Raw genomic sequence first — 22,260 nt, forward strand, 5'->3', positions numbered from 1 at the left:
TCTGGGTACACCAATGGCGGATTACTGAAACAGGATTCTCTTGAAATAGAACAGAATCTTTCTTCGTTAAAAAGGACATCTCTACTGATCCTTACTTTTCTAGTGGCTGGATCCCATAGTCTAAAGGCCTTCTGGGTTTCACAATACCCAACATGGATACACTTAATTGCCTTGGGATCAAATTTTGTCCGTTCATCCTTCGGCACATGAACATAGGCATCTGCTCCAAACACCCGAAGATGAGAAAAATTAGGCTTGATACCTTTCCATAACTCGTAAGGCGTTTTCCCTTCTCGACTCCTTGACACTACTCGATTTTTTATGTAGACGGCTGTGTTGGAGGCCTCCACCCATAGCTCAATTGGAAGCCCTGCGGCATGCAGCATGCTCCTGGCTGGTTCAACTATTGTCCGGTTGGATCTCTCCGACACTCCGTTTTGTTCTGGGGTCTTCGGGGCGCTTGATTCATGCTTGATTCCATTCTCCTTCAACCATTCTTCAAATTTGTTGCTGAAATATTCACCACCGTTGTCTGAGCGAAGAGTGGCAACGTGCTGGCCAGTTTCTACCAAGATGCGTTGGACTAGTTGTCTAAAAAGTGCTTCCACCTCAGATTTCAGCTTGATAAAATAAATGAAGACATAGCCACTAAAATCGTCCTTGAAAATAACGAAGTACTTGGCTCCTTTAGGTGAAGGTCTTGACATTGGTCCACACACGTCGGAATGAATGAGTTCTCCTATCCTGTTGGCTCGTTTTCTTCCTCCAGTTGGAAAAGGCAGCCTATGATGTTTACCTAGGGCACAACCTTCACAGAATGGCCCAGCAGATGTGTCGCTACGTTTGATGACAAGTCCATCCACCAACTTCTCTGACTCCATCTTACGGATGGTTTCTGTGCTTGTGTGTCCAAGACGATGATGCCACAGGTGAAGAGGTTGAGCTTCCGGTCTGGATAGTGCATGGAATGCAGTTTGTTGACCATCTGAATTCTGTCCAACCTTCGAATGATGATTCTTGACACTTCGTATATTCAGACGATATAGATGATTAGAGAAACTTTCGCCGACCGCCACAATCTTCTCCCCTTTAGAGATGGTAACCCGGTCATTGTTGAACAAGACACGCAGGCCTGCTTTTGTTGCAGATCGAACGGAGAAAAGATTGACGCCTAAATCAGGAACGAAGAGCACATTCTTTAGAATACCTGAATGCCATTTTTCGTTGACATTGGTTTGGATTGTGATGTCTCCCATTCCTTTGGCTTGAAGAAGTTACTACATCCAACTCCTTTGACTGGCCAACTTCCATTCTTGACCGCTTGATAGTTTGAAAATAGATGGAACTGATCCGACATATGAATAGTGCAGCCAGAGTCCACGTACCAGTTGTCTCTAAAATTTCCTTCAAATTGAATATCACCTGGAAGAGTTGTGAAAGCGTAGTCTCCAGGCCAATCGGGTTGTCTTTGAGGCTTGAACTGTGCAAACTGAGCTTGTAGTGGCTGGAATCCGTTAGGGACTCCTCTTTCCATGTGATCTTTCTTTGTCCAACATGTGCTTTCCCAGTGGTTCGACCCACCACAGTAGTTGCATCTTCTTTTCCTGAATCCTCGTCCACGACCGGATGAATGTTGAGCTGGTGGCTGTGATGGGATGTGGGCAGCAGCAGGTTGTGTAGACTGTTGATTTGACATTTCTTGTTTCTTGGCAAAGAATGCAGCGTTGGCACCATCTTCTTCTTGACAACCTTTATTACGAGCTTCTTCCTTAAAAAGGCGTGATCTTAAAGACTGCAACGTTTTCTTACTGTCGTCCATGTTGTCCCATACTGACACAATGTGCTTGTAGCTGGGGGGTAGGGTGACAATAATCTTAGTAACGATGTCAATTTCGTCAACACTCACCCCCATATCATTCAATTGATTGGCCATCGACTCGATCATGGTGATGTGTGCAGCAATATCATGCTCCTTGTTGAACTCGTACTGGTAGAATCTCTGTCGAAGGAAGTGCTTGTTCTCTGAAGCCACTTGTTCATATTGATCTGTCAGGCGTGTCCACATCTCCTTTGCTGATTTACATGTCATCATGGAACGAGCCTGTTGAGATTCCATTGTAAAGACTATGAAGTTTCTTGCAGTGCTGTCTCGTTGGTTCCAGGTTTTGATGGCAGCAGAGTTTTTGACGGCTTGAGTTGATGCATCAATGTCTGGAATAGGCGCAGTGGATACACCAGTGACAATTTCAATCAGATCATGCTGTTCTAGCAGGAGGGTGATCTGAAACTTCCAAAATTGAAAATTCGTGCCGTCGAACTTAGCGACATGACTCATTTCCTTGGTTGGATTTGACGTCATGCTAAACAACAGGCAAAGATTTATACTCGAATGTAGTTTACTTTAAATAGCAGTATGCGTTCAAATAACTGGGCCCATAACCTGTTGGAATAAAGTATACATACAAGAGTTTAACAGCTTACTTGTGCTATATTTGTGTAGAGAATGAACATACCAAAATTGACACATAGATCCAGCTAGGCTTTCCAACACTTACATGTGACAGAACGAGTAAAGGAATAAGGGCAACATGGTTGTATCAAGTCGAAGCCTCTTCTCACCACATGAGATGGAAATTGCTATTTCAACAGCAAATTCACGTTGGAAACATCGAAATAGACAATAAAATTGAAAGCCATTTGCGGAAATCGATACAGTACTGTCAAACATACATACAGTTACTGTGGAATATTCAAAGAATGATCACTCACTTGACATTTTCCAAACAAAAAATAATAACATTCAATAAAAAAGTGATTTTTGCAGTAATTAATTTAACACTGCAGCAGAATATATGTTGTGAATCGACCAGGTATAAAGTAATCGCCTGAGGTACATTGAAATGTATTCCATACGGAATACATATACTAAAATTGGAACGATACAGAGAAGATTAGCATGGCCCCTGCGCAAGGATGACACGCAAAATCGTGAAGCGTTCCACATTTTTTTCCCCCCAACCTTCATGGATGTTGATAAAATAAGCTTTACCATAAGTTTTAGTCGATGATTTACCAGCCTTCTTAGCTCAGTGGCAGAGCACTAGTCTTGTAAGTCTGTAGCGGTGTCAACTAGTGGTCATGAGTTCAATTCTCATAGGAGGCAAATCGGAAACTTATACATAAGAAAAACAATAATCCGTGAATAGTTGAAATGGTGGTCTCGATTGCTCGGTAGGTGAAACGATAAAGTATAATGTCAGGATGGCCGAGCGGTCTAAGGCGCTGCGTTCAGGTCGCAGTCCAGTTCTCTGGGCGAGGGTTCGAATCCCTCTTCTGATACTCATAAAGCACTTTTGTCACAAGTCCGCTATATGAACTAATCCACCCAGAAGACAATATAGGGAGGATTCAAAACACCTTTTTTGGACAATCCAACAGCAGATGTGGCCGAGTGGTTAAGGCGACTGACTAGAAATCAGTTTCCATCTGGGAGCGTAGGTTCGAATCCTACCATCTGCGCTTTGACACATCATTCTCTACACGACAGGTGTGGCAGAAATAAAAACCTGGTTTCATAACCCTTCGATAGCTCAGTTGGTAGAGCGGTGGACTGTAGGTTGTATGAGAATTGATATCCATAGGTCACTGGTTCAACTCCGGTTCGAAGGATTTTGTCATACTATATAACCCAACCTCCTTTTCTTACATGAAAGTATTTACTGGGATACATGATGACAATGTATGCAGAAAGTTCTTTTGCCAAGTGTACAGTCTAAGATCAACCAAATTCACAATAGAATCATTACATTAGAGGTTAAAGTCAAATTCAAGACTGATTGCGAGAAAAGTATGCAACACTATCTTCACATGTGGAAAATGTATGATGAGGCAAATTCACGTTGGAAACATCGAAATAGACAATAAAATTGAAAGCCATTTGCGGAAATCGATACAGTACTGTCAAACATACATACAGTTACTGTGGAATATTCAAAGAATGATCACTCACTTGACATTTTCCAAACAAAAAATAATAGCATTCAATAAAAAAGTGATTTTTGCAGTAATTAATTTAACACTGCAGCAGAATATATGTTGTGAATCGACCAGGTATAAAGTAATCGCCTGAGGTACATTGAAATGTATTCCATACGGAATACATATACTAAAATTGGAACGATACAGAGAAGATTAGCATGGCCCCTGCGCAAGGATGACACGCAAAATCGTGAAGCGTTCCACATTTTTTTTCCCACCAACCTTCATGGATGTTGATAAAATAAGCTTTACCATAAGTTTTAGTCGATGATTTACCAGCCTTCTTAGCTCAGTGGCAGAGCACTAGTCTTGTAAGTCTGTAGCGGTGTCAACTAGTGGTCATGAGTTCAATTCTCATAGGAGGCAAATCGGAAACTTATACATAAGAAAAACAATAATCCGTGAATAGTTGAAATGGTGGTCTCGATTTTTTTTTTTTTTTTTTTTTTTTTTTTTTATTGAAAGGCCCACTCAGTTTTGAGTGTTGCCTTAGCTCAGACCATACAGTTACAGCGCTCATGTGTCGTTGTGATTATTATATAAAATTATTACAAAGCTATACAATCAGTTTAAAACTATACGGGAGCAGAATAAAACAGCACGTTGGTACAGAGGTTTTGAAGTCACAAAGAAGGAGCAAGAAATCATTTAAGAGATATCGTATAGGTTTTGCGCATTGACGAGTGACAGGGAGAAGGTAAGACCGGCATGAAGACGGAGAAGAGACAAGGAAGAGAGCGAGGGCAGAACGAGAGCAGGCGAGCTGGAAAAGGCAATAGCTTGGAGGGCATTTGTTTGATTCGCTAGTGATGGGTAAGACTAATATTCGTGGTGGGCTTTATGTTTGTTGCGAGCTGAGTTAAGAATGTTGCGAAGAGAGAGAAGTTAAGATTTGTGATGAGCTTTATGTTTGTTGCGATCTGAGACTTTGGGCGGTACTACATATTTTTATTTTAACCTTTCGGTCTTCAGGATGAAGTCTTTAAACTCTTTCCATATGTGCCGGAACTTTGGGATGTCCTCTAGCGATGGTGGAAACGTTTTTTTTGCTGCTTGAGCACGCCTGGATGAGGTGTGGTCTTTGACTTGCGTATCGTGCACAGTGGAACAGAAAATGTTCTACGGTTTCGTCGCCATGGCCGCACTCACACTGCGGTGATGAGATTGTTTTGATGAGATCGAGATGGTGATTTAGTCTGCAATGCCCCGTTAGGACTTGGGTTATTTCCTGATGTATGTAGCTTCCATTTAGGCAGCTGGCGTCCGATGGTCGCGGGAAAAATCTTCTTGTGTGTGTTCCTGTTTTGCTGCCGGCCCACTCGTCACTCCACAGCTTTTGAATTTCCGTCTTGATCTTATCTTTGAGAAGTTCTATTGACCAGGGTTGATCTTTAGTTACTTGAGAGCCAAGATCGAGGACAGCTTTTGCTGCTTCTTTTGCGAGGTCAATACCTTCTGCTTCTTTAGCGACTAGATTGAGATGAATGTGGTCCCGATTTTCGTAGCATAGCTTTCTACAGGTGATTGCTGCTTCGTTCAGTTTTTCATTTTTAGTGCAGTCCTTGAGGGCAGGGACAGATTTGCAAAAAATATTGCAGCTAGTATAGTTGCTCTTATTTGCAACAGCATATTGTAGTGCAGCTAGCAGGCCTAGGATTTCTGCCTGGTTTTCAGTTGTGTTTGCGGCTAACTTCTCTTGTGCGGTTTGGACGACTACCTTTGATGCACAACAGACAATCCCAAGTCCGACTCCTGCTGTAGATTTGTGGCTTTTAGTGTAGATGGCCAGGCCGTTTTTTTCTGGTGGAAGTGTAGATTCATCTTCTGATCTGTAGTTCAGTTTGCTCAGCTCCCATGGTGGGTGACTTCGCGAGTGGAATTTTCGCGTGCTGTCCATTGTTTGATCGAGTTTTTGTTTATGCAGTACCGCACCAATAGTTGCGGCAGAGGAGGGAGAAAATTCGACATGTTTATGAGAAAGATAATAATTGACAGAAAATTCAAGGATTTTTAGCTCGATAGGTAAGAAATTTGAAATAATTAGAAGGGAATTTAAGGGCACATTTTTTAGCGATCGTGTGATGCATTTGAGCATCGATCTTTGAACAGTTTGCAATTTGGTCTTGTATGATTTGATTAGAATAACACGACACCACACTGAGCATCCATAAAGGAGTTTGGGTACAATAATAGTTTTGTAGAGAGTGACCAGTTTTTTTGTGTCTAAACCCCAGGTGCGCCTTAAACATCTCCTCAGAATGTGGATTTGTCTTTGGGTTGCCCGACATTTTTCCTCAATATGTGACTTCCAACTGAGTTTGGTATCTAATTCGAAACCGACAAACTTGGAAGTCGCAGAGGGTGAGATAATGTTTTCTTTGATTTTAAAGTTACATGGCTCTATTGTTCTTTTGTTTGAGAAAATCATGAGAATTGTTTTGAGTGCGTTTATATCTAATAGATAGCGATCACATTTTGCCACTGTGTCGTTAGCTATTAGCTGTAAATTGCTTATGGCAATATCAAAAACTTTGTGCCAGCAGACGATAGCAATATCGCCCGCATAGCCAATTATTTTATAGGGGAAAGGATACGACATACTTATGAGCTCTTCCACCAGGATGATCCACAAGAATGGAGATAGGACTCCGCCCTGTGGGCACCCTATTTGTATTGAGCATTTGTAAAGTCCCTGATTTGTTTTGATTATCGCGGTCCGATCCTTGAGCAGGCTTGCGATTATGTCAATGAGATAAAGTGGGCACTTCCTTTTGGTCAGTGCTGCCAGTATCTCTGCCGGCCAAGCCCCATCAAACGCCCCGCTTATGTCCAGAAAAACCGCTGCTGTGTAACCTCTGCTTTCACGGTTTGTTTCGATTGTGCTTACCAGAGAATGCATGGCACTCACTGTTGACCTTCCTTGTCGAAATCCATGCTGACTCTCTCCAAACCATTTCTCTGTCACCGACATCCATGTTAGCCTATTGTAAATAATTTTCTCAAATATTCTACCAAGGGAATTCAGAACACTAATAGGTCGGAAGCTTTTAACATTTTTATATGACTCTTTATTGGGTTTTTTAAGTATAGTTACCTTCGCGTCCTTCCATTGCTTAGGATAGTATTTGAGGTCTAAGCACTTATTGTATAAGATCCGGAGGGTATCAGCTAGTAATGAATATACCTCTTGTATAATTGAGATTGAGATCCCATCTGTGCCCGGAGACGAGCTTGCGTTTAGTGCGAAGACTGCTGCTTCTACTTCTTCACTTGTAATGGTTGGTTGTACTTCATTTGCGCTTGCTTTCTTGTAGTTTGCATACGTTTTGATAATTTCTTCCTGCTCTGGGCCAATTGGTTTTGGGGCAGGAAAAAAGCTGTTACCTAGCTCTTTGATTATCTCTTCTTCTTCCGTCATAGACCTTCCATCCACAACAAGTTCCGTGGGCACTTGGCTGGTGTTCTGGCTATTGGACAAGATTCTTAGGCTCTTAAATAAGTCCTTATTCATGTTTATAGTGCAAAAGTTCTCGAACGCTTTTCCTTTGCTTTTTCTTAGCACTTTTTGATACATCCGTTTGGCTGAGCGGAAATTTGTTTCTTGCGGTGAACACTCTTTACTGGTACGTTTCCTCTCCTTGGTGTTATTGGCTTTGATAAATTTTTCATACTTGGCCGTTGCAGTGCGCATCTCCGCCTTCAGTTTATCCAGTTCCGGTGTCCAAAAATCTAGTTCGCTTTTGCTCTGTTTGTTTCTTGGCAGTTCCGATTTAATTGCACTATTACCTATAATTGAAGTTATATTATTAACGATGCCATCTAGGTCTGCTTCGCTTTGCAAACCATCCCAATTTACATTTAGATTACACAGCTCACTATCCAATGTTGATCTTAATTTACTTTTATCTATGTTGCTCAATTTTGGTACCTTTGGTTCTTTTGATTGTCGGTTTGGTCGGCCAACCATAAGTTCAAAGTGTATGTATGAGTGGTCGGAGAGGGTTACAGTGTTTAAGAATTTCCACCCCGAAATTTTTACCTTGTCTCCATAAAGTGTGACATCCACTTTAGAAATTTTTAAGGGAATATATTCTAGTTTGGAATTTGGGACGTTAGCAATATTCAAGTTATTTTTAATAATGAGGTGTTCAAGTTCTACTCCCTTCTTGTCTGTGCGACTACTTCCCCAGAGCTTATTTCTTGCATTGGCATCCATACCTATTATTGTTGTTTTGAAATGATTAAAATTAGGATTATTAAAAATGTTCATTACTGCGTCCAAATTACTATTTGATGGCCTGCAGTAGATTGAAAAGATAAAGATTGGCTCATCAACATTTATTTTAATACCTATGCATTCATTGCTTACCGGGTTTGGGACTGTTTCCACCATAATCGTTCGCTTAGTTAGGATTATGGCTCCATAGGCATGATCTTTCCTATCAAGGTTTTGATGGACGATATAGATATCGGGAACCGAAGGGACATGCAATTCATTATTAAAAATATTAATACACGCATAGGGTTCTTGGATAAGGGCAATGTCTATACTTAGGTCTACAAGAATTTTAAAAAAGTGTAGTGATGCCGTTTTGGAATGTTGTAGGTTAATTTGTATGCATTTTAGATTATTTAAGTTGTTAGGTTTCTCTGTCATTTATGATAAGAGTTTTTTGAGCCTATCTACTGCCTTAATCCGCTCCGGGTATTTTGGGTCATCTGATTTATGCTTACCATTTTTACAGTTAACACACTTGAACTTACTGTCCAGATGCTCACATTCTTTTGTTTTGTGTGTTTTCTCTGCGCACTTTCCACAGACTTCTGTCTTTGATGGGCAGTTGGGAGAGATGTGGTCTAGCTTATGGCACTTAAAACACGATCTTATTTCCCGGTTGAGATCCATTTCTTTGATGTTGTGTTTCTTGAAGCCATTGATATTTGTATGGATTATACCTGCTTTTAGGATTGCTACTTGCGTCTTCTTGGATGTCACATAAATTTTTACATGTCCCTTTTCTCTGGACAGAATTTTGATGCTGCTTATGTTGCCTCGCAACAGCTCGTTCCGGTATTCGATTTCAGTTTGAAAATCCTCTAAATCATTTGTTCCGGTGGCAAAGGCAACAACCGGGTAATTAAATTTCTGTTCTGCGATTGATTTTACCGTCCCGGTTAGTTTAGGGTCTTCTTTTATGATCTGTTCTGCCTTCTTGGCATCTGCTGCATTGTTGAAAACTAGGCGGGCTTGGTTGTTCCTCTTTGAGAAGTGTTGGAGTGTCGGCCATTGTTCGTTGCTTTTAAAAAACTGATCCATTGACTTACCATCCAGATTGGTGGTATCTAATTCCGGGTCCAGCTTAGCTATTAACGTTACTGATTTGGTCGCTCCAGCGAAGGATGCTGGTTTCGATGCCCCAAACGGAGTTATGCTGTCTTGTTGCCCTGTTTCGTCTTTCTTAAAAATCCAATCAAGAGTACCTTTGCCGATTTGGATGTGGATTTTGTCCATTTCAGTTTGTAGCTTGTTGTACTTTTCTGCTAGATCAACATTTTCTGCTTCTAGTTCTTGGATGATGCTAATAAAGTCTTCTGGAGCCATTTTGCTAAAATCTCTTTCGCTTTCTGTTCGTTGTCTCTTTTGTGAAGTGCTACTGTTTGATCTGTCCCTTGATCGCAAAAGAGAGCAAATGTTTTTGCACTGTATTGAGCAGTACTTGTAGTTACCTGGGCCTAATTGTGTGAGTTTCTTCTGACAGTTCCTGTGCATGCATTTTTCCCCCCCACCGTTAACCTCCCCTGCTGTCCCTTCCAGATCCATTCCCTCGTCGTCTGGCATGCCAGTTAACGGGGACGTTCCAGGTAGACTAGCAAGGTATTCTCTGGCCTAACCACAACAATGAATTCTGCCTGAGGCAGAATATGAGTGGGTCTGTCAGAGTAGGCCTTCAGTTGGGAAGATTATTATTACGTTGGCAGAAAGTATCCAAAGAGTCACACAATCGATGCACTAGGAATTTATCTCTTATTTGAGCCTAAGCTCACTATACAGCTGTCACTTTTTTATTTGAAAATTTACTGTAGATGAGAGCTAAAATATACGATATGTCCGTGGTCTCGTTGCTCGGTAGGTGAAACGATAAAGTATAATGTCAGGATGGCCGAGCGGTCTAAGGCGCTGCGTTCAGGTCGCAGTCCAGTTCTCTTGGCGAGGGTTCGAATCCCTCTTCTGACACTCATAAAGCACTTTTGTCACAAGTCCGCTATATGAACTAATCCACCCAGAAGACAATATAGGGAGGATTCAAAACACCTTTTTTGGACAATCCAACAGCAGATGTGGCCGAGTGGTTAAGGCAACTGACTAGAAATTAGTTTACCTCTGGGAGCGTAGGTTCAAATCCTACCATCTGCGCTTTGACACATCATTCTCTACACGACAGGTGTGGCAGAAATAAAAACCTGGTTTCGTAACCCTTCGATAGCTCAGTTGGTAGAGCGGTGGACTGTAGGTTGTATGAGAATTGATATCCATAGGTCACTGGTTCAACTCCGGTTCGAAGGATTTTGTCATACTATATAACCCAACCTCCTTTTCTTACATGAAAGTATTTACTGGGATACATGATGACAATGTATGCAGAAAGTTCTTTTGCCAAGTGTACAGTCTAAGATCAACCAAATTCACAATAGAATCATTACATTAGAGGTTAAAGTCAAATTCAAGACTGATTGCGAGAAAAGTATGCAACACTATCTTCACATGTGGAAAATGTATGATGAGGCAAATTCACGTTGGAAACATCGAAATAGACAATAAAATTGAAAGCCATTTGCGGAAATCGATACAGTACTGTCAAACATACATACAGTTACTGTGGAATATTCAAAGAATGATCACTCACTTGACATTTTCCAAACAAAAAATAATAACATTCAATAAAAAAGTGATTTTTGCAGTAATTAATTTAACACTGCAGCAGAATATATGTTGTGAATCGACCAGGTATAAAGTAATCGCCTGAGGTCCATTGAAATGTATTCCATACGGAATACATATACTAAAATTGGAACGATACAGAGAATATTAGCATGGCCCCTGCGCAAGGATGACACGCAAAATCGTGAAGCGTTCCACATTTTTTTCCCCCCAACCTTCATGGATGTTGATAAAATAAGCTTTACCATAAGTTTTAGTCGATGATTTACCAGCCTTCTTAGCTCAGTGGCAGAGCACTAGTCTTGTAAGTCTGTAGCGGTGTCAACTAGTGGTCATGAGTTCAATTCTCATAGGAGGCAAATCGGAAACTTATACATAAGAAAAACAATAATCCGTGAATAGTTGAAATGGTGGTCTCGATTGCTCGGTAGGTGAAACGATAAAGTATAATGTCAGTATGGCCGAGCGGTCTAAGGCGCTGCATTCAGGTCGCAGTCCAGTTCTCTTGGCGAGGGTTCGAATCCCTCTTCTGACACTCATAAAGCACTTTTGTCACAAGTCCGCTATATGAACTAATCCACCCAGAAGACAATATAGGGAGGATTCAAAACACCTTTTTTGGACAATCCAACAGCAGATGTGGCCGAGTGGTTAAGGCAACTGACTAGAAATTAGTTTACCTCTGGGAGCGTAGGTTCAAATCCTACCATCTGCGCTTTGACACATCATTCTCTACACGACAGGTGTGGCAGAAATAAAAACCTGGTTTCGTAACCCTTCGATAGCTCAGTTGGTAGAGCGGTGGACTGTAGGTTGTATGAGAATTGATATCCATAGGTCACTGGTTCAACTCCGGTTCGAAGGATTTTGTCATACTATATAACCCAACCTCCTTTTCTTACATGAAAGTATTTACTGGGATACATGATGACAATGTATGCAGAAAGTTCTTTTGCCAAGTGTACAGTCTAAGATCAACCAAATTCACAATAGAATCATTACATTAGAGGTTAAAGTCAAATTCAAGACTGATTGCGAGAAAAGTATGCAACACTATCTTCACATGTGGAAAATGTATGATGAGGCAAATTCACGTTGGAAACATCGAAATAGACAATAAAATTGAAAGCCATTTGCGGAAATCGATACAGTACTGTCAAACATACATACAGTTACTGTGGAATATTCAAAGAATGATCACTCACTTGACATTTTCCAAACAAAAAATAATAACATTCAATAAAAAAGTGATTTTTGCAGTAATTAATTTAACACTGCAGCAGAATATATGTTGTGAATCGACCAGGTATAAAGTAATCGCCTGAGGTACATTGAAATGGATTCCATACGGAATACATATACTAAAATTGGAACGATACAGAGAAGATTAGCATGGCCCCTGCGCAAGGATGACACGCAAAATCGTGAAGCGTTCCACATTTTTCCCCCCCCCAACCTTCATGGATGTTGATAAAATAAGCTTTACCTTAAGTTTTAGTCGATGATTTACCAGCCTTCTTAGCTCAGTGGCAGAGCACTAGTCTTGTAAGTCTGTAGCGGTGTCAACTAGTGGCCATGAGTTCAATTCTCATAGGAGGCAAATCGGAAACTTATACATAAGAAAAACAATAATCCGTGAATAGTTGAAATGGTGGTCTCGATTGCTCGGTAGGTGAAACGATAAAGTATAATGTCAGGATGGCCGAGCGGTCTAAGGCACTGCGTTCAGGTCGCAGTCCAGTTCTCTGGGCGAGGGTTCGAATCCCTCTTCTGACACTCATAAAGCACTTTTGTCACAAGTCCGCTATATGAACTAATCCACCCAGAAGACAATATAGGGAGGATTCAAAACACCTTTTTTGGACAATCCAACAGCAGATAGGGCCGAGTGGTTAAGGCGACTGACTAGAAATCAGTTTCCCTCAGGGAGCGTAGGTTCGAATCCTACCATCTGCGCTTTGACACATCATTCTCTACACGACAGGTGTGGCAGAAATAAAAACCTGGTTTCATAACCCTTCGATAGCTCAGTTGGTAGAGCGGCTACTGTAGGTTGTATGAGAATTGATATCCATAGGTCACTGGTTCAACTCCGGTTCGAAGGATTTTGTCATACTATATAACCCAACCTCCTTTTCTTACATGAAAGTATTTACTGGGATACATGATGACAATGTATGCAGAAAGTTCTTTTGCCAAGTGTACAGTCTAAGATCAACCAAATTCACAATAGAATCATTACATTAGAGGTTAAAGTCAAATTCAAGACTGATTGCGAGAAAAGTATGCAACACTATCTTCACATGTGGAAAATGTATGATGAGGCAAATTCACGTTGGAAACATCGAAATAGACAATAAAATTGAAAGCCATTTGCGGAAATCGATACAGTACTGTCAAACATACATACAGTTACTGTGGAATATTCAAAGAATGATCACTCACTTGACATTTTCCAAACAAAAAATAATAACATTCAATAAAAAAGTGATTTTTGCAGTAATTAATTTAACACTGCAGCAGAATATATGTTGTGAATCGACCAGGTATAAAGTAATCGCCTGAGGTACATTGATACTAAAATTGGAACGATACAGAGAAGATTAGCATGGCCCCTGCGCAAGGATGACACGCAAAATCGTGAAGCGTTCCACATTTTTTTCCCCCCAACCTTCATGGATGTTGATAAAATAAGCTTTACCATAAGTTTTAGTCGATGATTTACCAGCCTTCTTAGCTCAGTGGCAGAGCACTAGTCTTGTAAGTCTGTAGCGGTGTCAACTAGTGGTCATGAGTTCAATTCTCATAGGAGGCAAATCGGAAACTTATACATAAGAAAAACAATAATCCGTGAATAGTTGAAATGGTGGTCTCGATTGCTCGGTAGGTGAAACGATAAAGTATAATGTCAGGATGGCCGAGCGGTCTAAGGCGCTGTGTTCAGGTCGCAGTCCAGTTCTCTGGGCGAGGGTTCGAATCCCTCTTCTGACACTCATAAAGCACTTTTGTCACAAGTCCGCTATATGAACTAATCCACCCAGAAGACAATATAGGGAGGATTCAAAACACCTTTTTTGGACAATCCAACAGCAGATGTGGCCGAGTGGTTAAGGCGACTGACTAGAAATCAGTTTCCCTCTGGGAGCGTAGGTTCGAATCCTACCATCTGCGCTTTGACACATCATTCTCTACACGACAGGTGTGGCAGAAATAAAAACCTGGTTTCATAACCCTTCGATAGCTCAGTTGGTAGAGCGGTGGACTGTAGGTTGTATGAGAATTGATATCCATAGGTCACTGGTTCAACTCCGGTTCGAAGGATTTTGTCATACTATATAACCCAACCTCCTTTTCTTACATGAAAGTATTTACTGGGATACATGATGACAATGTATGCAGAAAGTTCTTTTGCCAAGTGTACAGTCTAAGATCAACCAAATTCACAATAGAATCATTACATTAGAGGTTAAAGTCAAATTCAAGACTGATTGCGAGAAAAGTATGCAACACTATCTTCACATGTGGAAAATGTATGATGAGGCAAATTCACGTTGGAAACATCGAAATAGACAATAAAATTGAAAGCCATTTGCGGAAATCGATACAGTACTGTCAAACATACATACAGTTACTGTGGAATATTCAAAGAATGATCACTCACTTGACATTTTCCAAACAAAAAATAATAACATTCAATAAAAAAGTGATTTTTGCAGTAATTAATTTAACACTGCAGCAGAATATATGTTGTGAATCGACCAGGTATAAAGCAATCGCCTGAGGTACATTGAAATGTATTCCATACGGAATACATATACTAAAATTGGAACGATACAGAGAAGATTAGCATGGCCCCTGCGCAAGGATGACACGCAAAATCGTGAAGCGTTCCACATTTTTTTCCCCCCAACCTTCATGGATGTTGATAAAATAAGCTTTACCATAAGTTTTAGTCGATGATTTACCAGCCTTCTTAGCTCAGTGGCAGAGCACTAGTCTTGTAAGTCTGTAGCGGTGTCAACTAGTGGTCATGAGTTCAATTCTCATAGGAGGCAAATCGGAAACTTATACACAAAAAAAAACAATAATCCGTGAATAGTTGAAATGGTGGTCTCGATTGCTCGGTAGGTGAAACGATAAAGTATAATGTCAGGATGGCCGAGTGGTCTAAGTCGCTGCGTTCAGGTCGCAGTCCAGTTCTCTTGGCGAGGGTTCGAATCCCTCTTCTGACACTCATAAAACACTTTTGTCACAAGTCCGCTATATGAACTAATCCACCCAGAAGACAATATAGGGAGGATTCAAAACACCTTTTTTGGACGATCCAACAGCAGATGTGGCCGAGTGGTTAAGGCGACTGACTAGAAATCAGTTTCCCTCTGGGAGCGTAGGTTCGAATCCTACCATCTGCGCTATGACACATCATTCTCTACACGACAGGTGTGGCAGAAATAAAAACCTGCTTTCATAACCCTTCGATAGCTCAGTTGGTAGAGCGGTGGACTGTAGGTTGTATGAGAATTGATATCCATAGGTCACTGGTTCAACTCCGGTTCGAAGGATTTTGTCATACTATATAACCCAACCTCCTTTTCTTACATGAAAGTATTTACTGGGATACATGATGACAATGTATGCAGAAAGTTCTTTTGCCAAGTGTACAGTCTAAGATCAACCAAATTCACAATAGAATCATTACATTAGAGGTTAAAGTCAAATTCAAGACTGATTGCGAGAAAAGTATGCAACACTATCTTCACATGTGGAAAATGTATGATGAGGCAAATTCACGTTGGAAACATCGAAATAGACAATAAAATTGAAAGCCATTTGCGGAAATCGATACAGTACTGTCAAACATACATACAGTTACTGTGGAATATTCAAAGAATGATCACTCACTTGACATTTTCCAAACAAAAAATAATAACATTCAATAAAAAAGTTATTTTTGCAGTAATTAATTTAACACTGCAGCAGAATATATGTTGTGAATCGACCAGGTATAAAGCAATCGCCTGAGGTACATTGAAATGTATTCCATACGGAATACATATACTAAAATTGGAACGATACAGAGAAGATTAGCATGGCCCCTGCGCAAGGATGACACGCAAAATCGTGAAGCGTTCCACATTTTTTTCCCCCCAACCTTCATGGATGTTGATAAAATAAGCTTTACCATAAGTTTTAGTCGATGATTTACCAGCCTTCTTAGCTCAGTGGCAGAGCACTAGTCTTGTAAGTCTGTAGCGGTGTCAACTAGTGGTCATGAGTTCAATTCTCATAGGAGGCAAATCGGAAACTTATACACAAAAAAAAAAACAATAATCCGTGAATAGTTGAAATGGTGGTCTCGATTGCTCGGTAGGTGAAACGATAAAGTATAATGTCAGGATGGCCGAGTGGTCTAAGTCGCTGCGTTCAGGTCGCAGTCCAGTTCTCTGGGCGAGGGTTCGAATCCCTCTTCTGACACTCAAAAAAAACTCTTTTGTCACAAGTCCGCTATATGAACTAATCCACCCAGAAGACAATATAGGGAGGATTCATAACAACTTTTTTGGACAATCCAACAGCAGATGTGGCCGAGTGTTTAAGGCGACTGACTAGAAATCAGTTTCCCTCTGGGAGCGTAGGTTCGAATCCTACCATCTGCGCTTTGACACATCATTCTCTACACGACAGGTGTGGCAGAAATAAAAACCTGCTTTCATAACCCTTCGATAGCTCAGTTGGTAGAGCGGTGGACTGTAGGTTGTATGAGAATTGATATCCATAGGTCACTGGTTCAACTCCGGTTCGAAGGATTTTGTCATACTATATAACCCAACCTCCTTTTCTTACATGAAAGTATTTACTGGGATTCATGATGACAATGTATGCAGAAAGTTCTTTTGCCAAGTGTACAGTCTAAGATCAACCAAATTCACAATAGAATCATTACATTAGAGGTTAAAGTCAAATTCAAGACTGATTGCGAGAAAAGTATGCAACACTATCTTCACATGTGGAAAATGTATGATGAGGCAAATTCACGTTGGAAACATCGAAATAGACAATAAAATTGAAAGCCATTTGCGGAAATCGATACAGTACTGTCAAACATACATACAGTTACTGTGGAATATTCAAAGAATGATCACTCACTTGACATTTTCCAAACAAAAAATAATAACATTCAATAAAAAAGTGATTTTTGCAGTAATTAATTTAACACTGCAGCAGAATATATGTTGTGAATCGACCAGGTATAAAGTAATCGCCTGAGGTACATTGATACTAAAATTGGAACGATACAGAGAAGATTAGCATGGCCCCTGCGCAAGGATGACACGCAAAATCGTGAAGCGTTCCACATTTTTTTCCCCCCAACCTTCATGGATGTTGATAAAATAAGCTTTACCATGCAAAAATCACTTTTTTATTGAATGTTATTATTTTTTGTTTGGAAAATGTCAATTGGGTTATCATTCTTTGAATATTCCACAGTAACTGATGTGGAACGCTTCACGATTTTGCGTGTCATCCTTGCGCAGGGGCCATGCTAATCTTCTCTGTATCGTTCCAATTTTAGTATATGTATTCCGTATGGAATACATTTCAATGTACCTCAGGCGATTACTTTATACCTGGTCGATTCACAACATATATTCTGCTGCAGTGTTAAATTAATTACTGCAAAAATCACTTTTTTATTGAATGTTATTATTTTTTGTTTGGAAAATGTCAAGTGAGTGATCATTCTTTGAATATTCCACAGTAACTGTATGTATGTTTGACAGTACTGTATCGATTTCCGCAAATGGCTTTCAATTTTATTGTCTATTTCGATGTTTCCAACGTGAATTTGCCTCATCATACATTTTCCACATGTGAAGATAGTGTTGCATACTTTTCTCGCAATCAGTCTTGAATTTGACTTTAACCTCTAATGTAATGATTCTATTGTGAATTTGGTTGATCTTAGACTGTACACTTGGCAAAAGAACTTTCTGCATACATTGTCATCATGTATCCCAGTAAATACTTTCATGTAAGAAAAGGAGGTTGGGTTATATAGTATGACAAAATCCTTCGAACCGGAGTTGAACCAGTGACCTATGGATATCAATTCTCATACAACCTACAGTCCACCGCTCTACCAACTGAGCTATCGAAGGGTTATGAAACCAGGTTTTTATTTCTGCCACACCTGTCGTGTAGAGAATGATGTGTCAAAGCGCAGATGGTAGGATTCGAACCTACGCTCCCAGAGGGAAACTGATTTCTAGTCAGTCGCCTTAACCACTCGGCCACATCTGCTGTTGGATTGTCCAAAAAAGGTGTTTTGAATCCTCCCTATATTGTCTTCTGGGTGGATTAGTTCATATAGCGGACTTGTGACAAAAGTGCTTTATGAGTGTCAGAAGAGGGATTCGAACCCTCGCCCAGAGAACTGGACTGCGACCTGAACGCAGCGCCTTAGACCGCTCGGCCATCCTGACATTATACTTTATCGTTTCACCTACCGAGCAATCGAGACCACCATTTCAACTATTCACGGATTATTGTTTTTCTTATGTAAAAGTTTCCGATTTGCCTCCTATGAGAATTGAACTCATGACCACTAGTTGACACCGCTACAGACTTACAAGACTAGTGCTCTGCCACTGAGCTAAGAAGGCTGGTAAATCATCGACTAAAACTTATGGTAAAGCTTATTTTATCAACATCCATGAAGGTTGGGGGGAAAAAAATGTGGAACGCTCCACGATTTTGCGTGTCATCCTTGCGCAGGGGCCATGCTAATCTTCTCTGTATCGTTCCAATTTTAGTATATGTATTCCGTATGGAATACATTTCAATGTACCTCAGGCGATTACTTTATACCTGGTCGATTCACAACATATATTCTGCTGCAGTGTTAAATTAATTACTGCAAAAATCACTTTTTTATTGAATGTTATTATTTTTTGTTTGGAAAATGTCAAGTGAGTGATCATTCTTTGAATATTCCACAGTAACTGTATGTATGTTTGACAGTACTGTATCGATTTCCGCAAATGGCTTTCAATTTTATTGTCTATTTCGATGTTTCCAACGTGAATTTGCCTCATCATACATTTTCCACATGTGAAGATAGTGTTGCATACTTTTCTCGCAATCAGTCTTGAATTTGACTTTAACCTCTAATGTAATGATTCTATTGTGAATTTGGTTGATCTTAGACTGTATACTTGGCAAAAGAACTTTCTGCATACATTGTCATCATGTATCCCAGTAAATACTTTCATGTAAGAAAAGGAGGTTGGGTTATATAGTATGACAAAATCCTTCGAACCGGAGTTGAACCAGTGACCTATGGATATCAATTCTCATACAACCTACAGTCCACCGCTCTACCAACTGAGCTATCGAAGGGTTATGAAACCAGGTTTTTATTTCTGCCACACCTGTCGTGTAGAGAATGATGTGTCAAAGCGCAGATGGTAGGATTCGAACCTACGCTCCCAGAGGGAAACTGATTTCTAGTCAGTCGCCTTAACCACTCGGCCACATCTGCTGTTGGATTGTCCAAAAAAGGTGTTTTGAATCCTCCCTATATTGTCTTCTGGGTGGATTAGTTCATATAGCGGACTTGTGACAAAAGTGCTTTATGAGTGTCAGAAGAGGGATTCGAACCCTCGCCCATAGAACTGGACTGCGACCTGAACGCAGCGCCTTAGACCGCTCGGCCATCCTGACATTATACTTTATCGTTTCACCTACCGAGCAATCGAGACTACCATTTCAACTATTCACGGATTATTGTTTTTCTTATGTATAAGTTTCCGATTTGCCTCCTATGAGAATTGAACTCATGACCACTAGTTGACACCGCTACAGACTTACAAGACTAGTGCTCTGCCACTGAGCTAAGAAGGCTGGTAAATCATCGACTAAAACTTATGGTAAAGATTATTTTATCAACATCCATGAAGGTTGGGGGGAAAAAATGTGGAACGCTCCACGATTTTGCGTGTCATCCTTGCGCAGGGGCCATGCTAATCTTCTCTGTATCGTTCCAATTTTAGTATATGTATTCCGTATGGAATACATTTCAATGTACCTCAGGCGATTACTTTATACCTGGTCGATTCACAACATATATTCTGCTGCAGTGTTAAATTAATTACTGCAAAAATCACTTTTTTATTGAATGTTATTATTTTTTGTTTGGAAAATGTCAAGTGAGTGATCATTCTTTGAATATTCCACAGTAACTGTATGTATGTTTGACAGTACTGTATCGATTTCCGCAAATGGCTTTCAATTTTATTGTCTATTTCGATGTTTCCAACGTGAATTTGCCTCATCATACATTTTCCACATGTGAAGATAGTGTTGCATACTTTTCTCGCAATCAGTCTTGAATTTGACTTTAACCTCTAATGTAATGATTCTATTGTGAATTTGGTTGATCTTAGACTGTACACTTGGCAAAAGAACTTTCTGCATACATTGTCATCATGTATCCCAGTAAATACTTTCATGTAAGAAAAGGAGGTTGGGTTATAAAGTATGACAAAATCCTTCGAACCGGAGTTGAATCAGTGACCTATGGATATCAATTCTCATACAACCTACAGTCCACCGCTCTACCAACTGAGCTATCGAAGGGTTATGAAACCAGGTTTTTATTTCTGCCACACCTGTCGTGTAGAGAATGATGTGTCAAAGCGCAGATGGTAGGATTCGAACCTACGCTCCCAGAGGGAAACTGATTTCTAGTCAGTCGCCTTAACCACTCGGCCACATCTGCTGTTGGATTGTCCAAAAAAGGTGTTTTGAATCCTCCCTATATTGTCTTCTGGGTGGATTAGTTCATATAGCGGACTTGTGACAAAAGTGCTTTATGAGTGTCAGAAGAGGGATTCGAACCCTCGCCCAGAGAACTGGACTGCGACCTGAACGCAGCGCCTTAGACCGCTCGGCCATCCTGACATTATACTTTATCGTTTCACCTACCGAGCAATCGAGACCACCATTTCAACTATTCACGGATTATTGTTTTTCTTATGTATAAGTTTCCGATTTGCCTCCTATGAGAATTGAACTCATGACCACTAGTTGACACCGCTACAGACTTACAAGACTAGTGCTCTGCCACTGAGCTAAGAAGGCTGGTAAATCATCGACTAAAACTTATGGTAAAGCTTATTTTATCAACATCCATGAAGGTTGGGGGGAAAAAAATGTGGAACGCTTCACGATTTTGCGTGTCATCCTTGCGCAGGGGCCATGCTAATCTTCTCTGTATCGTTCCAATTTTAGTATATGTATTCCGTATGGAATACATTTCAATGTACCTCAGGCGATTACTTTATACCTGGTCGATTCACAACATATATTCTGCTGCAGTGTTAAATTAATTACTGCAAAAATCACTTTTTTTGAATGTTATTATTTTTTGTTTGGAAAATGTCAAGTGAGTGATCATTCTTTGAATATTCCACAGTAACTGTATGTATGTTTGACAGTACTGTATCGATTTCCGCAAATGGCTTTCAATTTTATTGTCTATTTCGATGTTTCCAACGTGAATTTGCCTCATCATACATTTTCCACATGTGAAGATAGTGTTGCATACTTTTCTCGCAATCAGTCTTGAATTTGACTTTAACCTCTAATGTAATGATTCTATTGTGAATTTGGTTGATCTTAGACTGTATACTTGGCAAAAGAACTTTCTGCATACATTGTCATCATGTATCCCAGTAAATACTTTCATGTAAGAAAAGGAGGTTGGGTTATATAGTATGACAAAATCCTTCGAACCGGAGTTGAACCAGTGACCTATGGATATCAATTCTCATACAACCTACAGTCCACCGCTCTACCAACTGAGCTATCGAAGGGTTATGAAACCAGGTTTTTATTTCTGCCACACCTGTCGTGTAGAGAATGATGTGTCAAAGCGCAGATGGTAGGATTCGAACCTACGCTCCCAGAGGGAAACTGATTTCTAGTCAGTCGCCTTAACCACTCGGCCACATCTGCTGTTGGATTGTCCAAAAAAGGTGTTTTGAATCCTCCCTATATTGTCTTCTGGGTGGATTAGTTCATATAGCGGACTTGTGACAAAAGTGCTTTATGAGTGTCAGAAGAGGGATTCGAACCCTCGCCCAGAGAACTGGACTGCGACCTGAACGCAGCGCCTTAGACCGCTCGGCCATCCTGACATTATACTTTATCGTTTCACCTACCGAGCAATCGAGACCACCATTTCAACTATTCACGGATTATTGTTTTTCTTATGTATA

General features: G+C 40.3%; 1 protein-coding gene and 52 non-coding genes across 53 annotated transcripts; 34 read left to right on the forward strand and 19 right to left on the reverse strand.

The window, feature by feature from the left end:
• The first annotated feature begins 2,902 nt into the window (after positions 1–2,902).
• On the forward strand, positions 2,903–3,008 carry LOC124346249. The gene has a single exon (XR_006919816.1). It is a non-coding gene; the product is annotated as a U6 spliceosomal RNA (small nuclear RNA).
• A 67-nt stretch (positions 3,009–3,075) lies between these two features.
• Trnat-ugu lies at positions 3,076–3,163 on the forward strand. The gene is given in 2 exon segments: positions 3,076–3,111; positions 3,128–3,163. It is a non-coding gene; the product is annotated as a tRNA-Thr (tRNA).
• A 92-nt stretch (positions 3,164–3,255) lies between these two features.
• Trnal-cag lies at positions 3,256–3,339 on the forward strand. The gene has a single exon. It is a non-coding gene; the product is annotated as a tRNA-Leu (tRNA).
• Positions 3,340–3,437: 98 nt separating this feature from the next.
• Trnas-aga lies at positions 3,438–3,519 on the forward strand. The gene has a single exon. It is a non-coding gene; the product is annotated as a tRNA-Ser (tRNA).
• Positions 3,520–3,579: 60 nt separating this feature from the next.
• On the forward strand, positions 3,580–3,669 carry Trnay-gua. The gene is given in 2 exon segments: positions 3,580–3,616; positions 3,634–3,669. It is a non-coding gene; the product is annotated as a tRNA-Tyr (tRNA).
• Positions 3,670–4,142: 473 nt separating this feature from the next.
• On the forward strand, positions 4,143–4,248 carry LOC124346250. The gene has a single exon (XR_006919817.1). It is a non-coding gene; the product is annotated as a U6 spliceosomal RNA (small nuclear RNA).
• A 68-nt stretch (positions 4,249–4,316) lies between these two features.
• Positions 4,317–4,404, forward strand: Trnat-ugu. Its single transcript is given in 2 exon segments — positions 4,317–4,352; positions 4,369–4,404. It is a non-coding gene; the product is annotated as a tRNA-Thr (tRNA).
• A 616-nt stretch (positions 4,405–5,020) lies between these two features.
• LOC124342098 lies at positions 5,021–5,935 on the reverse strand. Its single transcript, XM_046795068.1, has one exon. The coding sequence runs from the start codon at positions 5,933–5,935 to the stop codon at positions 5,021–5,023; it is 915 nt and encodes a 304-aa protein (XP_046651024.1).
• A 4,254-nt stretch (positions 5,936–10,189) lies between these two features.
• Positions 10,190–10,273, forward strand: Trnal-cag. The gene has a single exon. It is a non-coding gene; the product is annotated as a tRNA-Leu (tRNA).
• A 98-nt stretch (positions 10,274–10,371) lies between these two features.
• On the forward strand, positions 10,372–10,453 carry Trnas-aga. The gene has a single exon. It is a non-coding gene; the product is annotated as a tRNA-Ser (tRNA).
• A 60-nt stretch (positions 10,454–10,513) lies between these two features.
• Trnay-gua lies at positions 10,514–10,603 on the forward strand. The gene is given in 2 exon segments: positions 10,514–10,550; positions 10,568–10,603. It is a non-coding gene; the product is annotated as a tRNA-Tyr (tRNA).
• A 473-nt stretch (positions 10,604–11,076) lies between these two features.
• Positions 11,077–11,182, forward strand: LOC124346343. Its single transcript, XR_006919897.1, has one exon. It is a non-coding gene; the product is annotated as a U6 spliceosomal RNA (small nuclear RNA).
• A 67-nt stretch (positions 11,183–11,249) lies between these two features.
• Trnat-ugu lies at positions 11,250–11,337 on the forward strand. The gene is given in 2 exon segments: positions 11,250–11,285; positions 11,302–11,337. It is a non-coding gene; the product is annotated as a tRNA-Thr (tRNA).
• Positions 11,338–11,611: 274 nt separating this feature from the next.
• Positions 11,612–11,693, forward strand: Trnas-aga. Its single transcript has one exon. It is a non-coding gene; the product is annotated as a tRNA-Ser (tRNA).
• Positions 11,694–11,753: 60 nt separating this feature from the next.
• Positions 11,754–11,843, forward strand: Trnay-gua. Its single transcript is given in 2 exon segments — positions 11,754–11,790; positions 11,808–11,843. It is a non-coding gene; the product is annotated as a tRNA-Tyr (tRNA).
• Positions 11,844–12,316: 473 nt separating this feature from the next.
• LOC124346341 lies at positions 12,317–12,422 on the forward strand. Its single transcript, XR_006919896.1, has one exon. It is a non-coding gene; the product is annotated as a U6 spliceosomal RNA (small nuclear RNA).
• Positions 12,423–12,490: 68 nt separating this feature from the next.
• Trnat-ugu lies at positions 12,491–12,578 on the forward strand. Its single transcript is given in 2 exon segments — positions 12,491–12,526; positions 12,543–12,578. It is a non-coding gene; the product is annotated as a tRNA-Thr (tRNA).
• Positions 12,579–12,670: 92 nt separating this feature from the next.
• Trnal-cag lies at positions 12,671–12,754 on the forward strand. Its single transcript has one exon. It is a non-coding gene; the product is annotated as a tRNA-Leu (tRNA).
• Positions 12,755–12,852: 98 nt separating this feature from the next.
• Trnas-aga lies at positions 12,853–12,934 on the forward strand. The gene has a single exon. It is a non-coding gene; the product is annotated as a tRNA-Ser (tRNA).
• Positions 12,935–13,529: 595 nt separating this feature from the next.
• Positions 13,530–13,638, forward strand: LOC124346348. The gene has a single exon (XR_006919901.1). It is a non-coding gene; the product is annotated as a U6 spliceosomal RNA (small nuclear RNA).
• A 67-nt stretch (positions 13,639–13,705) lies between these two features.
• On the forward strand, positions 13,706–13,793 carry Trnat-ugu. The gene is given in 2 exon segments: positions 13,706–13,741; positions 13,758–13,793. It is a non-coding gene; the product is annotated as a tRNA-Thr (tRNA).
• Positions 13,794–13,885: 92 nt separating this feature from the next.
• On the forward strand, positions 13,886–13,969 carry Trnal-cag. The gene has a single exon. It is a non-coding gene; the product is annotated as a tRNA-Leu (tRNA).
• A 98-nt stretch (positions 13,970–14,067) lies between these two features.
• On the forward strand, positions 14,068–14,149 carry Trnas-aga. The gene has a single exon. It is a non-coding gene; the product is annotated as a tRNA-Ser (tRNA).
• Positions 14,150–14,209: 60 nt separating this feature from the next.
• Trnay-gua lies at positions 14,210–14,299 on the forward strand. Its single transcript is given in 2 exon segments — positions 14,210–14,246; positions 14,264–14,299. It is a non-coding gene; the product is annotated as a tRNA-Tyr (tRNA).
• A 473-nt stretch (positions 14,300–14,772) lies between these two features.
• On the forward strand, positions 14,773–14,878 carry LOC124346251. Its single transcript, XR_006919818.1, has one exon. It is a non-coding gene; the product is annotated as a U6 spliceosomal RNA (small nuclear RNA).
• Positions 14,879–14,945: 67 nt separating this feature from the next.
• Trnat-ugu lies at positions 14,946–15,033 on the forward strand. Its single transcript is given in 2 exon segments — positions 14,946–14,981; positions 14,998–15,033. It is a non-coding gene; the product is annotated as a tRNA-Thr (tRNA).
• A 93-nt stretch (positions 15,034–15,126) lies between these two features.
• Positions 15,127–15,210, forward strand: Trnal-cag. The gene has a single exon. It is a non-coding gene; the product is annotated as a tRNA-Leu (tRNA).
• Positions 15,211–15,308: 98 nt separating this feature from the next.
• Trnas-aga lies at positions 15,309–15,390 on the forward strand. The gene has a single exon. It is a non-coding gene; the product is annotated as a tRNA-Ser (tRNA).
• Positions 15,391–15,450: 60 nt separating this feature from the next.
• Positions 15,451–15,540, forward strand: Trnay-gua. The gene is given in 2 exon segments: positions 15,451–15,487; positions 15,505–15,540. It is a non-coding gene; the product is annotated as a tRNA-Tyr (tRNA).
• A 473-nt stretch (positions 15,541–16,013) lies between these two features.
• Positions 16,014–16,119, forward strand: LOC124346252. The gene has a single exon (XR_006919819.1). It is a non-coding gene; the product is annotated as a U6 spliceosomal RNA (small nuclear RNA).
• A 67-nt stretch (positions 16,120–16,186) lies between these two features.
• On the forward strand, positions 16,187–16,274 carry Trnat-ugu. Its single transcript is given in 2 exon segments — positions 16,187–16,222; positions 16,239–16,274. It is a non-coding gene; the product is annotated as a tRNA-Thr (tRNA).
• A 95-nt stretch (positions 16,275–16,369) lies between these two features.
• Positions 16,370–16,453, forward strand: Trnal-cag. The gene has a single exon. It is a non-coding gene; the product is annotated as a tRNA-Leu (tRNA).
• Positions 16,454–16,553: 100 nt separating this feature from the next.
• On the forward strand, positions 16,554–16,635 carry Trnas-aga. The gene has a single exon. It is a non-coding gene; the product is annotated as a tRNA-Ser (tRNA).
• A 60-nt stretch (positions 16,636–16,695) lies between these two features.
• On the forward strand, positions 16,696–16,785 carry Trnay-gua. Its single transcript is given in 2 exon segments — positions 16,696–16,732; positions 16,750–16,785. It is a non-coding gene; the product is annotated as a tRNA-Tyr (tRNA).
• A 446-nt stretch (positions 16,786–17,231) lies between these two features.
• On the forward strand, positions 17,232–17,340 carry LOC124346349. The gene has a single exon (XR_006919902.1). It is a non-coding gene; the product is annotated as a U6 spliceosomal RNA (small nuclear RNA).
• Positions 17,341–17,469: 129 nt separating this feature from the next.
• On the reverse strand, positions 17,470–17,575 carry LOC124346345. Its single transcript, XR_006919899.1, has one exon. It is a non-coding gene; the product is annotated as a U6 spliceosomal RNA (small nuclear RNA).
• Positions 17,576–18,048: 473 nt separating this feature from the next.
• Trnay-gua lies at positions 18,049–18,138 on the reverse strand. The gene is given in 2 exon segments: positions 18,049–18,084; positions 18,102–18,138. It is a non-coding gene; the product is annotated as a tRNA-Tyr (tRNA).
• Positions 18,139–18,198: 60 nt separating this feature from the next.
• Trnas-aga lies at positions 18,199–18,280 on the reverse strand. Its single transcript has one exon. It is a non-coding gene; the product is annotated as a tRNA-Ser (tRNA).
• Positions 18,281–18,378: 98 nt separating this feature from the next.
• On the reverse strand, positions 18,379–18,462 carry Trnal-cag. The gene has a single exon. It is a non-coding gene; the product is annotated as a tRNA-Leu (tRNA).
• A 92-nt stretch (positions 18,463–18,554) lies between these two features.
• Positions 18,555–18,642, reverse strand: Trnat-ugu. The gene is given in 2 exon segments: positions 18,555–18,590; positions 18,607–18,642. It is a non-coding gene; the product is annotated as a tRNA-Thr (tRNA).
• Positions 18,643–18,709: 67 nt separating this feature from the next.
• LOC124346339 lies at positions 18,710–18,815 on the reverse strand. The gene has a single exon (XR_006919894.1). It is a non-coding gene; the product is annotated as a U6 spliceosomal RNA (small nuclear RNA).
• A 473-nt stretch (positions 18,816–19,288) lies between these two features.
• Trnay-gua lies at positions 19,289–19,378 on the reverse strand. Its single transcript is given in 2 exon segments — positions 19,289–19,324; positions 19,342–19,378. It is a non-coding gene; the product is annotated as a tRNA-Tyr (tRNA).
• A 60-nt stretch (positions 19,379–19,438) lies between these two features.
• Trnas-aga lies at positions 19,439–19,520 on the reverse strand. The gene has a single exon. It is a non-coding gene; the product is annotated as a tRNA-Ser (tRNA).
• Positions 19,521–19,618: 98 nt separating this feature from the next.
• On the reverse strand, positions 19,619–19,702 carry Trnal-cag. The gene has a single exon. It is a non-coding gene; the product is annotated as a tRNA-Leu (tRNA).
• A 92-nt stretch (positions 19,703–19,794) lies between these two features.
• On the reverse strand, positions 19,795–19,882 carry Trnat-ugu. The gene is given in 2 exon segments: positions 19,795–19,830; positions 19,847–19,882. It is a non-coding gene; the product is annotated as a tRNA-Thr (tRNA).
• A 66-nt stretch (positions 19,883–19,948) lies between these two features.
• On the reverse strand, positions 19,949–20,054 carry LOC124346340. Its single transcript, XR_006919895.1, has one exon. It is a non-coding gene; the product is annotated as a U6 spliceosomal RNA (small nuclear RNA).
• A 623-nt stretch (positions 20,055–20,677) lies between these two features.
• Positions 20,678–20,759, reverse strand: Trnas-aga. The gene has a single exon. It is a non-coding gene; the product is annotated as a tRNA-Ser (tRNA).
• A 98-nt stretch (positions 20,760–20,857) lies between these two features.
• Positions 20,858–20,941, reverse strand: Trnal-cag. The gene has a single exon. It is a non-coding gene; the product is annotated as a tRNA-Leu (tRNA).
• Positions 20,942–21,033: 92 nt separating this feature from the next.
• Trnat-ugu lies at positions 21,034–21,121 on the reverse strand. The gene is given in 2 exon segments: positions 21,034–21,069; positions 21,086–21,121. It is a non-coding gene; the product is annotated as a tRNA-Thr (tRNA).
• A 67-nt stretch (positions 21,122–21,188) lies between these two features.
• LOC124346254 lies at positions 21,189–21,294 on the reverse strand. Its single transcript, XR_006919820.1, has one exon. It is a non-coding gene; the product is annotated as a U6 spliceosomal RNA (small nuclear RNA).
• A 471-nt stretch (positions 21,295–21,765) lies between these two features.
• Positions 21,766–21,855, reverse strand: Trnay-gua. The gene is given in 2 exon segments: positions 21,766–21,801; positions 21,819–21,855. It is a non-coding gene; the product is annotated as a tRNA-Tyr (tRNA).
• Positions 21,856–21,915: 60 nt separating this feature from the next.
• Positions 21,916–21,997, reverse strand: Trnas-aga. Its single transcript has one exon. It is a non-coding gene; the product is annotated as a tRNA-Ser (tRNA).
• A 98-nt stretch (positions 21,998–22,095) lies between these two features.
• On the reverse strand, positions 22,096–22,179 carry Trnal-cag. The gene has a single exon. It is a non-coding gene; the product is annotated as a tRNA-Leu (tRNA).
• Between the last annotated feature and the right edge of the window lie 81 nt (positions 22,180–22,260).

This window comes from Daphnia pulicaria, chromosome 6 (assembly GCF_021234035.1).
Source record: "Daphnia pulicaria isolate SC F1-1A chromosome 6, SC_F0-13Bv2, whole genome shotgun sequence".
Lineage (NCBI taxonomy): Eukaryota > Metazoa > Arthropoda > Branchiopoda > Diplostraca > Daphniidae > Daphnia > Daphnia pulicaria.